Source organism: Passer montanus, unplaced genomic scaffold (assembly GCF_014805655.1).
Source record: "Passer montanus isolate IOZ18808 unplaced genomic scaffold, ASM1480565v1 scaffold40, whole genome shotgun sequence".
Taxonomy (NCBI): domain Eukaryota; kingdom Metazoa; phylum Chordata; class Aves; order Passeriformes; family Passeridae; genus Passer; species Passer montanus.
In genome coordinates, this window is record NW_024368819.1 from 1,260,148 (window position 1) to 1,278,527 (window position 18,380).

At 42.3% G+C, this 18,380-nt stretch overlaps 1 protein-coding gene across 1 annotated transcript in view; it reads right to left on the bottom strand.

The window, feature by feature from the left end:
• Positions 1 to 18,380, bottom strand: part of LOC120506817 (WD repeat containing planar cell polarity effector) — a 147,871-nt gene that overhangs the window by 8,976 nt on the left and 120,515 nt on the right. Inside the window, exon 16 of the mRNA XM_039718826.1 lies at positions 3,537 to 3,672. Within this exon, the coding sequence (XP_039574760.1) occupies positions 3,537 to 3,672 (136 nt within the window). The remainder of the gene's footprint in view (positions 1 to 3,536; positions 3,673 to 18,380) is intronic.

The following is an 18,380-nucleotide window of genomic DNA, read 5'->3' on the forward strand; positions in this document are numbered from 1 at the left end:
GGACATAATCAACAAGAAAGTTTCATAGTAAAAATCACTGTGATGATAAACACTTTTGCCTTCTATCCTAATCACTTGTATTAAAATAATAGATAGCCTAATTAAAATGGGAGTAGTTCTGGTTTGGGGGACGGGGACTAGGTAGATGGATAATGAACTAAAAACCCCTCCAACCCAGCTTCACACATTGCCAACAAGTGGAAGATACTTAACCCACAACACATTATGATAAGGAAAGAGAATGACACACTGATGGGGAGGAAACCCACACTGCAGCTACCAGGGCCAGTGGCAGAGGAGTGAGTGCAGTCACAGGCCCGTGTGACTCTGGTGCCAGACTCTGACATGGTCACAGGCACTCTCTGGTTGACTCATCCAGAAATGAGCTGTCTCACAGGCAGCTGATCAGCTCCTTTGTGTGGCTGAGAGGATCAGCATGCTACCTCAGTCCTCCGAACAACAGCATCCAGAATATCTTCCTCAAGTGCAAACTTCTGCTGCAGGGTTATGCTGATCAAAATGTTTTCATAAACAGGTAACAAAAGTAAAGGGAGGACAGGAACTTCCAGGCTAAAACATAGCTGACACTTGGAAGGAGAGAAGGCAATGATCAATGCCAAATGTAAGCTAGAGGTGAGATCTTTATTTTATAAAATTATTAACTGAACTGTGCATTGTTGGTGGTGCTTAACTGTCCTTTTCATGTTAGAGTGAAAGAAATCAAGCAGAAAATGAATCACTGCTTTCTGGAATGTTGTCCTGAAATCTTTACTGCCCATAACTTTTTGTGTGTGTATATGTCTCAGAAAGCTGACTACAGCTCTCCACTGGCAGCAATACCACTGCTGCTTCCACAAAACATCATGGAGTTAAATCAAGAATAAGTTCTTAAAGAAATAAACCCTTGAGATTGTTCTATGAATGATTGTTTTATTTCCAGCCTCTTCTGTCCATTTTCTGTCCCTGTCTCCATCCCAGCTTATGGCTTTCCTGGTTAAGCAAAGGAGAGGATGATGTGAAGAGTTAGTTGAAGTGATTTTTTAATCACAGAGCCTGAAAACTGGGCCGCAGTTACACATATGCAGACGTCAAACTCCCTGAAGGGCATCAGAAACAAGGTTTATTAGGCAAGTGAAACATAAGTGTCTTCTGTTAGTCTTCACAGGGTCCTTGCTTGTGACTTCTGCCTAGATATAACTCACGAGATACGCCTCAGCTGTCCCAAGAGCTGAAATACAAGGGAGAAAGAAGTATGTGCTGGAGAAGAGCCTCCACAAAGTGGAGTGAAATGCAGATTTGGGACAGCATCTGGGACTGATAGGGGTAGTAGTGTTAAAAATGCACTAATGTAGTAATGGTGTGACTAGCTGGTACATGGATGTAAAGCCAAGGCAGATAACAAGAGACTCTGAAAGAAGAAAGAACAGCCATTGGACACTCTTGCTGAACAACTGCAAAGTCTTTGCGTGGTCTCTTACAGGAACTTAAAGAATCACTGCTACCCAGAAGAAGCCAATTACAAACCCAGAAGTCTCTGGTAATGCTGGAGTATCTGGGACAGAGAGATGAAACACTGCAATGACTGCAGAGCAGAGAACAGCCCTATTTATGTAGGGTCCCAACACTAAAACTTCCTTTCTTTATAGAGATTTCTTCACATGAAGAAATCTGATTCAGACTTGGCAGCAGATGCATTGTAGGAGCAACTCTGGGAAACTGGAGGCAAACCAAGCCACAGCTGGGTGCTTGTAACCACCCGTGGCTTTCTTTAAGCACAGGGAAGAAGTTGTTGGAGTCACCTGTGCCTCAGCAGGTGACCTTCCCACCTGGCTGGTGTTGTCACAGGGAGTGCCTTTGAAACCTAAATTCTTGTTGGCAGGCTCTGAGCAGCTGTGGCCAGCCAGGAGAGCTGTGAGAAGTTTTCTTCCATAGCATTGTAAGCGGCCACCAAAATCTCCAGCCTCTCCCAACAGAGGTCAGCGGCATCTCCAGGTGTCCGCAGGTGGAGGAGCTGGTGCACGGGTGGGAGCTTGCTTTATGCTCTCCAACCAAAAGCCTTGGGAAATCCCAGCCATTGTGCAGCTCTGGCGACTGCAAGGAGCCACTCCTGAGGCTCAGCAGCTTATGGTGACCCAGCTGGGTAGGAGCAGGCAAACGTGGTCAGGTGGGGAGCCCAGGAGTCGGGCAAAGCGGAGCTCTCAGCCTCTCCCGGGACGCCTGACACAAGCAGACGTGGGACTGCCAGAGCTGTGTGAGTCACAGCACCCTCCAAAAGGAAACAGGGGAGCGAAAGGGAGGGAGGACAGCGTGTTTATACCTCGGGATCAGAGGCGTGTTGGGATCAGTCTGGTGTGCTGCTAAAGGAACTCCTTTTATTGAAGCACTTGGAGCCCTCTGGAGACAATGCATCCTCCAGCATGGAGACTGTCTTTATAATTTGCCCATATCAGTACAGTGGTATCTTCATCCCAAAAGTTAAGAGGAATAACTGTGCCCTGTATTTTTAAAGCCAGGCCCACCTCCAAACCCATAGCTCTGAAAGCTTTAGAACACGTGCATATCCTAAAAGTTGTAGGTAATGTATAAAATAAATACTTCACTGGTGGGGTGCAGCTGGTAAAATGAATATAACACTGCATACTGAAAAAACTCAACACCCCCATGTGAGGTAAGACAGAAAACCAGTTAACATACAGACTGCCAGAAAGAGAAGGAAATAAGAAAATGAAGAAAGAAAAAAATGAACCACGTGTTCAGCACAGTTATATACAAAAGGCTGGGATGAATGTAATGTGGAACTTCAATGTCATACTCACATCAGATTTACTAAAAACATTCCTACAGACAGTAGACATAGAAAATAAAAATAAGTCTATATACTACACATTTATATACTCACTGGGAACAGATAAATGTTTTTCTACCAAGAATGCACAAAGAAAAATAACAGAAACAAATGCTTTTTGAATCTTTGCAGAAGGGCTGTTTATTTTTAATTTCCTATCCCTTGCAAGGTGGTGTACAGGTTCACTAGCAATGAAAGTGCTGGAAAAAAATCCCAGTTATCAGAACTGTTGTTTCTCTCATAGCTAAGTTCAAGGTTTTAATCAGCTTCAGAAGAAGGGCACTCTCAAAAGATCTTCCCAGGGATTTTGATTACAGCAGTGATCTGCTTACAGAAATTGGTGAAGATCATGTCAGTTTTTAAAAAATTCTCTTCACCATCTGCAATTGTTAATTTGCTGCATTTTCATTGCTGTATTTCTTTTTTCTCCACATTCAACAAGCAAGCCTGCCTTTGCCCAGATGATTTAATTTGAAAATGGTTGTGCTAGTGTATGTTAAAAGCTTGCAAACTGTCTGTGTTTCTGGAGATTTCATTGTGTTTATGGCGTGTCCTCTGGGCTTCCAGGTTTTTCTTAGTTTTTAGTGTGTAAATGTTTTATTGTGTTTACAGTCATGATGCAGACAACAGCTGCAATTGTCAGGAAGGTTGAGAATATCAAACATACATTTAAAAGCCATTCACAGCTCACCTGTGGGAGCAGCTCTGCGTTGGTGGTCTGTCGGCAGGGCCGGGAGCAGGCGGGTTGCATCCTCCTCCCTGCTCTGGAGATTGGTCAGGGAAAGCTTCACAAGATGGGTCTTCTTCATCTGACTGCCCCAGAAGTTCTGTTAAGATGGATCAAGATATGATATCACACTTACTTCATCTGAAAGTACCAACCAAGCTGCCAGCTGTTTGCCTTGGATGCCCATAAGGACAAGGGTGTCCTCTCTTGCAGGGTATCAAACTGAATGGAAGACCACATGCTTCCACAGTTTTCACCCTTGGCTTTTCCCTTGAAAAGGAGGCAGAGTAGCCAAAGAGCAAACCAACCTGTTTCTTGCAGCACCAAGAAACAAGTCCAAGAGTTTTTGAAAGAGAGAGACAGAGTGTGTATTGTCTGTAGATAGCAAGGAGGAAATGCATTCTCTAAATTGTCAACTACAGAAGGTCCAGCTGGCTGCCAAAGGCTGCTGCATGAGCCATAGGGATCAAAGTCTTATCAATTGGACTAGTTCCCCAGAGGAGTATGTGTAACTCCTTCCTTTAAAAATAAAGACTTCCCTTAGCTTTGTTTTAAAATATTTTGGTTCTCAATTAAAGCCTGAAGTCTTCAGTAGGTGAAGCATGAGCATCCAATTCACAAGTTCCAGTCTGAGCCCTGTGGTAAAATAAATTCTTTAAAAATATACGAACCACTTAAAAATATAGAGGAGAAATTGCATATTCTAGGTGCGAGACATAAAATAAATAAAAAATTTAATCAAACCGCAGGCTAGCAGAGTTTGGATTAAGGAAAAAAATCCTGTTACAGATAAAGACTTTAAAAGATTTTTCTCAAAATCGTAAGACCCTTTTGCATTTTTTCCTCCTCTAATCCTGTTCTTCTCCCCTTGTTCTCTGCCTTCTTGGATCCTGGATAAGCTGATCAGCAGCATACCCATGGTGGCACCGTGGGCAGTGGGGAGGATGTAACAGCCTGGCCAGTGTTGCCACGCTGTTGGTTTACATTTTGTCTGGAGACCCAGAATGCTCGCTGGCTTAGGAGGGCAAATCTCCTCATAAGCCTTTCTGAACCTCTGAGCCTGAAACATCCAATGCTGTGGGAGTGCTGTGAACTATTCCTACTCTTCATGCCACCTAAATACTGCTGGCATCTGTGGTGTGAGGCAGGGTGAAGTGTGGCAAGGTTTGGCTTTCCCAGGTAGCTGATGTTGTCTGTCTGTGCTGCTGGTTCCCACATTTTCAACCATTTCCCAATGTGGGGAATGGTTGAAAATGCCAACTCAGTTGAAGGCAGCACACCTCAAGCATGTACACCACACTACAATAAATAAATAAAGGTGCTAAACCAGCACTGCTGCAATTTTTCCTCCATCTTGAAAAAAATAATTCAAAGAGAAATAAAAGCAGAGGGAAGAACAAGTGTATGGGCAATGCTTTAATCTCAGAAACTCAAACCAGGGCAAGTAAGGGATGTTTCTCTGGACATGTCTTCTTGGAGCCTTGAAGAATGAGAAGCCAAAAGAACGAGAGGTACAATATTGAGAACTCATAAATGTTCGTGAGAAGCTGCTTTTCATGTACATGAAGAGCTCTGGGAAAGGGCTTAAACAAAATTCCTGTTGACGGGGAGAAAAATAATTAGGCAAAATCCACTGCAGGTCTTGTGGCACAAACTTTGACAGCCTCTGCTTTGGAGCACAGCTCTCACTGCTGTGCTCCCACCTGGAATGGAGTCTTTGGTCCTGAAAATCCTCCCTCTTCACTTGGCCAGAGTTGGTTAAGAAACAGAATATTAAACCTTTGAATTTGCAAAATGTCAAAGCTCAGATGTACAGTGTGAGTTGAGCATCTGTAATTAAGTTTTCTTTTCTCTTTTTTTCTTTTCCTACTTACTCAGTAACAACTAAGGCCTACATAATTTCCCCCCTTAAAGCTACAAACTTTCACCAATATATGATGCCCATGACTTCTCTTGAGCCACCACTCCTGGGGTGGGGACATTTCAGAACATAAAACCCTGAGAAACGCTGAAAGAGGAGAGTGTATTGAGAAAAGAAACGTATCAGAATTGGGAAAGTGTGATGGAAAGAGATCAATTTTTCTTGATCTCTTTCCATCACACTACTGATCTGTGTTTTCTTGTCTCTGCTGAGAACCAGGGCTGAGTAAATCCCAGTCCTCACACCAACCACTTCAGTGTAACTCATGCATGTGCTCCAGGTGGTACCCAGCAGCTTTTTAACATGGAGTGGCTACATTTTGGATGTATGGAGTCCTTGGGTGCCATATTTCCAATATATGAATGCTATGAGAAATTAATTACAGCATGGCCAGTGACTGATACCTTGTGCTGTGGATGTAACACAGCTACACCTTGTTAAATAATGCTATGGATCCATGGAAACCTCATGGAAAACAGAGCAGTCTATCATCTGCAAGCACAAAACCAGGGGAAGAGCAGGGTTCTTACCCACAGGAGTGCAAATAGATTTCTCTGCACTTTCATATCTAAAATAAATATCTGATGTGTTAAAACAGCTATGAGCATTGTACCTATTGTGGTCTGGGGATGCAGCTGCAGTGTGGATGCCAGGAGTGGTTCAAAGCCACAAAACCATCAGATATGAGCTACAAAGTAAAGAAATAAATATTTTTGTTGTGGAACATGGACTCTGCTCCCTGTGAGAAGTGCTAAAGCAGGAAAAACAAATGGGCAAGAAACACTGTTTAAACAACACAGCCCGTCCCAAACTAGAGGCAACATATCCCACTTTTAATTAGAAGGAGAAGGGAAGGATTTTGGCAACAATGCCACAGACCTGGGAGAGGGTGGTGGTCCTCACATCTAGCTGAGGGCTCTGGCTAGGATTTGGTGCTTGATAGAGACCTGACTTTGTGCTAGCACTGGAGAAATCATAAGTTTCACCTAAGATTTTGTATTCAGGCAATCTGAGATATTCCTTTGCCTTCTTGCACAATAAACTCTCGCTGTTTAAATTCTAAATTACTATTTGCTTAACATGTTATGATCTGGGGATTTCAATCTGATTTTTAATTTCAAAAATTTGAGAGTTGGTATTGTGCTAATGTTGTGGTTTCATCAGTAAAGTAATTTACTATATGCAAGAATATGAATCTTTTGTGCTAAAATAATTTAAAAAAATCCCATTTGTCATGATCAATATTGGGATGGCATTGTGTACACCCAACCATACAATGACCCAATGCATATTCTACATTTCCAAAATTAAGTGGTAATTGCTATTGCTACATCTCACACGTGTCTGAAATAGCCAAACATCTTTCTTTACAAGTCCACTGAAAGTTCTCCTGTGCTTTAATGAGCAGGATGCTCTCTGGGTAATGCATGCAGGTGATGAGATATCACGCCTTGCCTGCCCACACATCTGTCATTATTTAAACATATCTATTCTCTTTTGAATCTGTGTCTGCAAATCGGAAGCTGTTTCCATTCTCCAGGATCCTGCACTGGACTTTCAGGGATAAAAACGCATTTCAAAACGTGCAAATCTGTGGTAAAATGAAAATCTCCTTTTAATATTATTTGTAAAATTGACAGCTCTACTTAACAGCAGCCATTAAATTATTTACAAAGTAGCAGCTGCTCTTGTAGCAGCCTTTTTTGGGCGTGAAAAATAAACTAGTTGATAAGTGAGAGATAAGCCATTTGACTTCCTCTTTGTGTGCCTGGCATGGTGTGCAGAGCCAATTCTGTACAATCTGATGTTTACAGAGCAATCCTCGTGTACGACCTCCTTAGGCAACAGGGACACAAGAAGCCTTTAAAATGCTGAAGCAAGCATTTAATCAGAACTCTTCATGCTGATCTCTGAAAAATTCAATAAGTTCAAAAAAATGTAACTCTTTCTAAAGATAAAATATCACTTTTTTGCTTCAGGAATTGCAAATATATCCCAATGAACTCCCAGTGAACCACACAGACTTCAGCCACATTGCTGTTTTACTAGAAAAAAAGAGGTAAATAGTGCTTTTCTGAGAGAAACTAATCAAGGGTCTGAAGAAGTGCAAATAGTTAATTCAAGTGAGTGCTGTAAAACTGTAGACTTTACTAACAACCACACTTTCTTTCTCTTAGGCATTTAAACAAATTAATTTTTCTACTTGAACAACTAATCACATATAAATAAATTCATATCTTCTCTAATTATGCAATAATTTTTTAAAAATCAAGTATTTATTTTATAGCTGTTGAAAGCAAGCTGTCATGATTTTATGACATTTTGGGGATTTTTTAAAAGATAACTGATAACAGCAGATAACTGCTGCAGAAGGCATGAGATTGAGCATGATTTCACACATTACCAAGTTATGATAACGTAATTCTATCCCATGTTTTCTCAAATTACATAAAGCTATTTCTAAAGCCACTGCATAAAATTCTTATGGTATCAAAATCACTGGGAACATCCATTGCTGATTTGAGTGTGGTCAGCTCTTTTTTCTGGCTGCAATTGTTTTCCCAAAAAAGTCTTTCTAAATAAACATATTCTAATAAAATTGCTTTGTTTCAACAAATTCCTGCAGAGAAACCACAGAGCTTTGTTTATGAGTGTGGAAAAATGTAACTCTAAACTTCCTTGCTTTTTCTGGGCTAATTTTCCGTGGATTTTAATTTTTAGATTATTTTTGTGTTGTTTTGTTAATTCCCAAGGTTGACACGTTTGCATTTGACAAATACAAATTGTTGAAATATTGGTTTTGTAGTACTTCTGAAACTCATTGAGAACAGCTGTTACTGTTTAGAGAGCTGGATAAGATTATTCCTGAAATTAAATCTGAATATCTCCCAGTTCTGTTGTTTAACAATTTGATGCCTGAGAAGATAAGGCATTTCAATCACTACTAGTAGAATCAATCCTTAATAGTAGCATAACATGTCATTATTTCACTAGTTGGGTAGTAGAGGTATTAGCAGCAGTAAAACTGTTTTAGTGGGTGTGCAGGAAATTAAAAAATTAATATAAAAGTTATGTGATAAAACTAAAGAATGAGCTAACATTTATAAACAACTGCTTTGTTTTGTTGCTTTTATGGTAGTGTAGACAGTTATACTTCACTTAGCAGTTTTCTGCAGCTTGGTGTGAAATCTGGTTTTAAAATTTTCTGCAAATGGAAATGCTGAGTCTTTACTAGCATTGGCTGAGATTTCCATCTCTACTGCTCGTTTGCTCTGCTAGAATCATACACAAAATTAAGCTAACCGCTATACAGCCTGAATAATTAATTTTATATCTCCCTAGAGCCTAAGTAATCAGGTTCCTTAGGAACTACCCCAGCAGTGCCAATATTAATTAATTAATAAAAAAAAAGAAAAAAAGATGTGTCTTGCAGGGTGATCCAGATGTGGTAGTACCAAGCTGTGGTGAGTCTCCAGCTGGAAGGGACTGAACAACCAAGGATTTGCTTCAATTCCAGCCTGCCTCACTTCAAAGGCTTGACTGGTGTCTCAGCAATAGAGATGCTGCACCTCTAGATGTTATCAGGTTTCCCAGCCTGTGTGAAGTTTGCCGGGCAATCCTGGCAGTGGGTGAGAAGCTCTCCCCTCCCTGTGGATGCCTGTGAACCAGCTGGAGTGCCAGGATGAGCAACCTGCAGCTGCTACTGCTCAGCAATTACAGAAGGGGCAGGAGGTAAGTCCTGGAGACTCGGCAATGTCTTTGTTTGGTAAGTGATGCTTTAGATGCTTTAGACACGGTCTTTTTTTTTTTTTTTTTTTAATTTTAGGTGACTCTCTCTAGAAATAGCTGTTCAAAAACAAAGCTGTGGAAGAGCTGCTGGCGAGCAGAGACATTCCCACTGTTTGGGGGGAAGGCTGCAGCAGTGGAAATGTGGGCGCGTGCTCCCGAGCATCCCAGCGAAAGCATGCAGGGAAGATCTCATTATTCATAAGTGATGCTCCAGAGACTGCACATAGGCAAAAGCGCCTCCGGCATTGCAAGCCCCAACCCACAACGGGCAAAGCCGGCACTGCCGAACCTGCGTGTTCCTTCAGCTGCTCTCCGTGCCGCCCGTGCGTGGGGCACACCCTCGGCTTGGCACTTCCAGCTCAGGGACCCAGCTCCTCCACTCCTGGCTCCTGCCCTTCGGGCATCCAGAGCAGGGAGAAGTGCCGGCCAGACCGGAGGCAGGTAGGCTCCGGGGAGAAGAAAACCATTTCAAGGGGTTAATTGAAAAAGACAAATCTGCAAGCACGAGATGTGGAATGGGAGCCTGCAAATGAATGCTGCCAGCTGGAAGCTGGCCAAACTGATAAAGCAGAAAAGAAATTGAGGGTTAAATGTTTTGGATGCTGAAGGCTTGGAGTTCAAAGAGGAGCTCAAGGAAACTCCCAGCCACCAAGTCCATACAAAGAGGCTCTAGGCAAACACAAGCCTTCTGCCGGACGGCTTTATCCTAAACAGTTTTCAAAAGGCAGTGGTTCAAATGAATGGGTAAGGGATATCTTCCAGCATCTGGGAGCTCTTTTACAAGGAAAGATGATGCCCACGGGTGAGCTATGGCTGAGGGGCAAAAGGAGTTGCTTTCCACAGGGAAGAGGATGAGAAGTGCATCTGCCCACGTTGGGTTGGAAGAACAATGTGTAACTGTGGATCTATTTTCATTGCTTGGTGCAGAAAGCAGCTCGGCCTGAAGGCCAGGAGTTGATGGCAAGGCTGGAGGTCACTCTGCCTTCCCAGGAGCACCAGCTCTTGTCCGCATCAGGAGTGGAGTGCTGATGGCAACCTATTTTCCACCAGTTATATAAAGACTGAAGGACAGAAATAGAAAATTTTGCCTAAATTCCAGGAAGAAAACACCTTGGATGATTTTTAAAAAATTTTATTTTATTATTATTTTTTAAAATCTGATTTAGGTCTGAATGGGCTATCTTTTCCTTGTGGTGGATGGGGAGCAGGAAAGCCACCTTCTTCCACTCAGGATTAAGAAGCTGGACTCAAAACAGAGGATGGGACAACTGGTGATGTATTTCTCTGATAAAACACTCTCTGTGCCAGCCCCTCCTCTTGTGGTTTGGTGACAAGGACTCTGCGTTTCCCATATTGTCCCTCCCCTGTGCAACCAGCCACCTTGGCATCTGAGAGAGCCATTTTTGTTTTTAATCAGCTCCTAGTGCAAAATTTGTATTTCTGGATGGGAAAGTAGTATCCACACTTTTTGAGCAGGTGCATAGCTATGCCACAGCATTGGAGCAAGGCTAGAGTTCAAGAGTTAGGTAATTGTATCTCTCTCAAAAAGGAATTGCCTCAGACCAGTTAATTTGTCAAGATAACGAATTGCAGCAATTCTCCTCATTTGGAGCTGGGCCACTAACACTGATCTGAACTGTATTTAAACTCTTGATGACAGAGACTGAAAAAGATATTGCAATACTGGAGGTACAGGTTCCTAAAGCAAAACTGCATGTACAGCTCGAGCTAAGAGGCAGCAAGGGCATGCGAGTACACATCCTGCACATCCCTTAGATATGAAGAAATTCCCTGGGGCACTGACTCTGGTGCCTGGGCAGGCAGAGTTCATCTTGAATCTTTGGGAGTGATTGAGGTCCAAAAAGGATAATGCAGTACCCATCAAGTCTCAGTTTCTGCAACATGAGATAACACGAGGAGAATTTTTACCTCCCCCCTTCCAAATAAAGAAACACACCCCAAAAATACTCTTTTGAAGTTATTGAAAACTTTCTGGTAGCAGCAATAAAACCTCTCTGAGGGCCTGATGCTGGGATTCCCATGGCATTTTGTTCTGTCATGCATGTCAAGTATGGTTGCTGCCATACTTTTCTGTGCCACAGCAGGCATGAACAAGTTTGGAGGAGTAAAAAAAGCAGAAGAAAGCTTCAGTGAAAATGCAGGCTTAGGCCAATGACTGTCCCATTTCTGATTAAAGGTAAGTAGACAGCACCAGGTAAAATCAAATTATGTATGTTCTTGTGCCAGACCTTCTCCTCTGGCTGCCAGGCATTCCTTTATCCACAAGAGAGACATGGACCAGAATAAATCCTGTACATTGACTCAGGGAAACTGAAAGGAATCTCTGACTCCTGCCTTGCACTGGCACACCCTCTCCAAGAAAACAATGGATTGAAAAAAAAATTGGTTGTTAACTCTGTGACTTCATCTGTGCCTTAAAAAGCATCAACATGAGAAATTAGACAGATTATTTCAGAATATTTCTGCTCGATAGCTTACTTGAAAATGAAATTACTTTCTTTCTTATGTTATTCAGAATAATCATTCTCTACCTGTAAGTGCACTTAATTTAGAAAAGCAAAGTGGCTTTTATTTTGGAATAAGTGCATCCACAGGCAGAGTTCTTTCCAAATAGCTAATCTAGTCATTGCCATATGTAAACAATTTATGTAAACATAAATTGATGAGGACAGTAAAGAACTCATGAAGGTATGGCCTGGGACTCCTTACTCAATTTGCAAGCACTTACTTAGACCTATCTTCCTCAGGGCTATTATGGTGATCAACCCTTACAGAGAACTAGTTCAATTTAAACAACCTAGTCAGATGTTTGAAAAAGAAATGAGCTTTTGAAAACTGCTGTCCCCCAAGTTCCAAGTCTATTTTACTTCGGTTGATCCTCACTTTTAAATATCTGTCAAGTGGTAATCTAGGATTTAGCAGATCTCAGAATTGCTGATTGCCCATAGGGCTGGGTCTAAGGCTGGTAGGGGGTGGAGATGAAGTGTGTGCAGTCTCTCCTAGAGCAGGTGAGCAGCTGCTGAAGGGTGACTTTACATTGCCTGCAGCTGCTTTCTTGGCTTGGCTAAAGCACACACGTCTTACTGTGTGCACACTGCAAAGAGAGGCTCAAATGCTAAGGTAGAAAGTTGTGGAAAGAACAGATCTTTGCAAGATGGGTTTTCATCTTGTGCATCCTGTTGGGTGCTTATTCTTTTTCTTCCCGAGACTTTTCTGCTGCTTGAGTGCTCCTGGGAAGGGAAGGGCCACCTCAGGCTGGAAATCATGTGTTTGCCATGGCTCAGTGCGTGTGTCCACACAGCGTGGCAGCAGCAAGAGCCATGTGGGAGATGCAAAGTGACCTAGATCAGCATTCCTAATTCCTGCAGCCGTGCTACCCGTCCTGTGCAAGCGATGTGAACCAGATACCAGTCACGTTAGAGACTGACCTTGTTTTCTGGGAGAAACCTGTGTAAAAATGGATATAACAACACTCTTGACACTTACCTCACAGGATGTTGTGAAGCTTAATTAAATGTGTGCAAAAGCATTTTGAGATCCTTAGATGAAAGAAGTTTTTATAAATGCAAATTATAATAATTACGGCTAGTAACCACCATCAACTACTGAAACAATTAATTCAGGTTGCCACAGGCCATCACAACAACGTGTGCAAAGAGGAATCAGCCATTTAATGACATATATGTTGCGTGAGAACTCAAAGCCTTAAAAATACTGTAAACAAAGAGGAAAAAACTAGACATTCAGGGCTTGCCTCTGAGGGTGCTGTTGGTGGAAGTTTCCTCGATTGTTTCCATCACCTCCGTGTTTACGTTGTGATTGGTCCCCAAAGGGAGCCCACCTTAAAGTTTGCATTGCTGGGATCATTTTATGTCCCTATGATTTTTAAATTTAACGTGGTGAGAAAACTGAAAATGACTGCAAACACCTTGGCTTACAAAAATTTGGAAATACCTGACTATAACTCTGGTTTTGGTAAATTCTCCCTTCACCTGGACCCCCTCCCCACACACACACACTCCCCCCACCCCACACTCCCAGCCCAGCCCACTTACAGCATCACAGAATAGACTTTGGCTACAGGGCATTATCCAGCTGACTTTCCAAGGGTGAAAACAAAAGCCAAGCAATCAAGATGTGTCTGACCAAATACTTAAAGGCCCAGTGCACACATTTAGTTGACAACTGACTGAAATCTGAACCATTTTGTTCAGCCTTTCTTGTTGCTTCAAAACTGATTTGGACTTAAATAGCTAAAACCTACAGGTGTTTAAATGCTCTCCCTTGTCAGCAGAGCAGCCTCATCAGATATGGTCTGAGGATGCAGTCAGACTGGAAGAGATATCCAAAGACCCCACAGGTGAATCCCAAAGAGCAGGCTAGCCCACCTGTGGCCCTCAGGCTTATTTTGCTTGCCTTTAAAGATGAAAATTCAGAGAAGTAGGAGTTACTAAGCACCCAACTTACCAAAGCAATTAGGCTAAATGCACTGCAGCTAGAAATTTAAGCAATGCACTGAATTTAATTTGAGAATTCATGGATGTAAAACTGAAACCTTTAAGAGCAACAAATTAAATCAGCTTTCTGACCAAGTGAAAAATTCTATGCTATTGAAGTTGGAAAAGTGTGAAGCACACACCTATTAAAAGGAGGGATTTTTCTTTTTCTTTTAATGAAGAAAAACTTGGGACCAGTTAGTTGCCTAATCCAAATAATGAAAAATTGGGAATACTCCCTGTAAATAAACGCCATATTATAAACCAGCATTGCTTTCTAACCTCTGTCAGACTAATGTATTTGTAGGCAGTGGGTTTCACAGAAAAAAAAAAAAAAAAGTTGCTCATGCTGGAAGGTTGTGTGAACTAAATTTATTCTGATATCAACAAGCTTAATGTGTACCAAAACTGAAAATTCTTACATGGTTTTTTTTCAGTCTCTTTAAAAGTACTGACTTTAGGATACTAAGTTGGTAATGTCTCAGATGAGTTATCATAAAATGAGGATCAAGTTTTTAGGGGGTCTGTGTGTGTCTCTGCACAGAAAATTATCAACACTGATGCAATGCATAGAAAACATGCTACACAGCTGGTACCTACATGTTCTTTTAAACCTGCAACCTCTTAAACTTTATGGTGATGTGTATATGGGCAAACTCTGCTTGCACACACATACACACACACACATATATACACACACACACAGAGGATATGCATAAGGGTATCCTGGAATCTGGAATCACAGAATATCCTGTTGCTAAGCTCTCTTAATGACCCTTATACAGTGCTCTGCTCAAAGTCTCTTGGATAAATCCTACAACATAAGACAAGCCTTGGATTCATCTTTAAATGCACCTCAAGGCACCAGGACATAAAAGGAGTTGGGGTATGTGCACACCTCATTTTATCCATCTCCAGAGCGCCCTGACCGACATTTTACAATTTCAACCACACCAGCAAGGTGTGGCTGAAAAGGCACTGAAGCAGATACAGGGGCAGGTCCTCCCTGATATTTGCATCCTGTCACTCACCTGCTGCAGTGCTTTGCTGCACAGACTTGCTGATAACCACCAGCGCATTCTGTGGTTTGGGTGCCCAAAGGCTTTAAGAAGCTGATGTGACCCTGTTGGCACCAAAAAACCCAGCTGATGGGTTGATACTTTCCTTCCCACCCTTTCCCACTAGAAGAGACTGATTTAGAGGAAAACAGCTTTGGAAAGGGGACACATGTGCCCTGTTGAAGGGGAAATGCAACGTTGCAGGAACAGTGGGTTTTTCATTCCCAGGCTGTTCCTTCCACTCCCTGGGAAGATCTTCTCCTGACTGATACCCCTCAATTACAGAGTGGCAGGAATACCACAGCATTTTTTCTTTTTAAAACCTCACAGAGGTAGTTTACACTATACACTGCCTCCTGCAAACACCAGTACTTTCTTCCTGCCTATTTAAATAAACTGTGTCAGCAGGAGCAGCAACTGTGGACACCTCTTGGGAAGCTCAAAGCCCTGGAGGGAGCTGTGGGCAGTTCCTGGCATTGCCTGTGCTTCTGAAGTTAACCAAAGAGGAAAGTCCATGGGAAGCAATGCAAAAAAATGATGCCTGGATGCCAGGGAAGAAAAGTCACCATGGCTCCTGCTGGTGTCTCCTCACCACCCCATTTCATTCCCTTTCTCACTCCTCTTTTCATTGAAGTAGACAACAGGAGTTTGGAGATTAGCTTCTGTCTCAAACAGAGGCTCACCTCTCTGGGAAAAAAAAATTAAATTTAAAGGAAGGTAATTAACCTACATTGCATTCTCTGATATCTGTTAAATACAGAATTGCTTGTCAGCCACTCCTTTTATCACTTAAAGTGCACTTTGTATCCACAGAAAGTAATTGATGTTCAGTGGGAAAAATTTGCCCTTACAAAGGCATCTTTCCACTTTCCTGCATTGCAGCAGTGATCTTTTTCCTTCCTTACATGCCACCACCAGTCCTTCTCACACAGATGTGTGTCACCCAGAGATATTTACTTCTACCTGGCTATTCCTATGCCCTTAGAGTCCTTTCTTACAGCCCGACTCTGCTGCCTCTGTGTTTTCTCTGGCTTCAGGTGGAAACCCTTCCTCATGTTTTCTGGCACATTTTTGGACTGGTTTAGGCTGCAGTTGGGAACTCAGCCCATTGCAGGGAGGATCCTGGCACCAGGATACTTTCTGATCTGTAAAAAGTTGCTTGAAGCAACACTCTCTATAAGAACAGAGCTCAGGTAAAGCAGGCTTACAGCTCTCTGCTACTTTCAGGTCTATTTGACTAATGATTTTGCTTCAAAACCAGCAAGTAAAGCAGGCTTACTTTCTCTTTCTCTCTGCTCTCTGCTACTTTCAGGTCTATTTGACTAATGATTTTGCTTCAAAACCAGCAAAATTACCTTTGGGCTCACCTAAACCAGCTGAGGCACAGTGCCATGTGAGCAGCTTGTACCTGGCCCTTGAGGCTCTTCTTATGCCTCCCCTGGGACCCCAATGGAGCAGGGGTACAAGCAGCCACAGTGGCCAGTGCTGGGGTTTTTAAAACTGCTTGCCTAGCTGGCTTTTCATCTATTCCCTTTGTACCACAAACAAGAAGAAGAAGAACCTGATCTGAAACCACATGTGAAAATAAGGATCTCTTCAAATTATATTTCTGAAGTCAAAGTTGATGTGTTACACTTTCAAGCCCCCCCAACAGCACTGATATAAAGGTTTAATCACTGCTGTTTAAAATAATACTAAGCAAAAGCGAGTTAGGATGCCAGTAAGCTAGAACAGAGGAGACAGCTTTCTAGGCAAGCTGAGTGGCATAAGCAGTGGGAGAACATCTTCATGGCAGCTCTTACTATGAAAATGGTCAAGGATTACTTCACAGTCTTGCAAAAGCAGATGGCTGGAGCCATTTAATCAGGCATCTTTTCTATTCCTAAAGCCTATAATTATCTGTTATAAGGACAACATCAAACTGGCACATGAGTTTTCATTTCCCATCCCCAAATGGAAGAGGGGCATGGCTACCAAATTTTGGAAGGCTTTGCTCTCATGAAGAGACCTGCAACTGCCCGACTTGGGGAATTGTAGCAGAGATGGTACCTGAGAATTCTTATTCTGGGTAGAATTACCCTGGGCTGTGCAGTGCACGCTCAAGAATAACCACTCCTGTGCCATGGAGTTACTAGAAATCTGTAAGGAGGTAAAAGAAAAGCCAGCTTGCTCAGATGCTTATCTCAGCTACTTGAGATTTAATCTATCAGTACAAAGAAAAACACCACTAAATTTAAGGCATGCTCAGAACCTGTTCCCTTTCAAAGCAGAAAAGGTGAAGGCAAAGCTGAATCCCAATGATCCTCTGGCACAACAGAGTCCCTGGTCCTGGTGAAGGCCAAGCTGGTTTAACCATTATGTTGAACCGATCAAAATCTGTTTAAAAGTGAAAACACTTGCATTTCCAAACCTAAGGCAAAAAAAGAGGCAATCCTACAAGTACTTAATGTATTCTGAAACTGCTACTAGAGAATATGTTATAAATTACTTTTCTTCTAAAAATACACCCCCCCACCCCCCCAAACCCTGACTTTTATTTTAAAACTCCCAAACAACCCAAAACTGTTTGCTACATTTTGGGGAGTGCCTGAAGCTTTGTTTAAAAACAATTTCAACTACTTGATACACATCATGCATTTTACTATTTCTTCGTCATGCATACCGCTGATAGACCAAAAAAAAGTGCACTATTTCTGATAAAAAAAAGTTCATTTAAAACGAGTTTTTAAGTTTTTTATTATTCTCTTTGAAATGAGTGGACTTCAAGTTGTAATTTCTAATACAGTATTTTAAACAACTTGTGAAGGACTCATCTATAAGCACCAATATTGTCAGGCTTCAACTCACACAAGTAATTTAACATTTGCACTGGGCAAAGCAGTTTACCTCCTGCTGACTGCAAATTACTGATAATATTGACTGTTTCTTTTGCCCCAAAATAGGGTGAGATCAGTGTGTGCAGAAACTCTTCTCCTGGTTTTGTAAATATTACCCTTCTTTGACAACTGCAGCGCCGGGAACCTGAGACACGCTGAATGAAATGCAAACAGACTTATCTGTTAGTAAATAATTTCAATTAGGTGATGGAAAAGCACCCGGAAATAAAATGCTTATTGCTTTTTTTGGCCTTCCCTTCCCCTCGGTTTCACGCTGTGTTTTCCCCGAGTGGACAATGAGAAGTTCAGGATGGGGGTGGTATCCCTGCACACCCCAGTGCAGCCTTTGTGTACCATGGTTGTTGTCACACTGACACCTAATGGCAAACACGAACGAGAGGATTATAGCTGATTCCCCAGGGGTGTGCTTTCACCCGATGTGGCAAAAATTACAGAAAGCAAGTGAGTTTAGGAAATGGACTTCACCTGGCTGTGTGGTCAGCCAGAGGGAGGTGACAGCGAGGGGCCCTGGCATGGGATGGTGCTGAAAGGACGGGCAGCCTGCCACAGAGAGGTCACAAGGTCCCCAAAGGAAAGCACAGCCATCCAAGGCTCAAATGAGGAAGCCAGAGTCATCCCACGGGTTG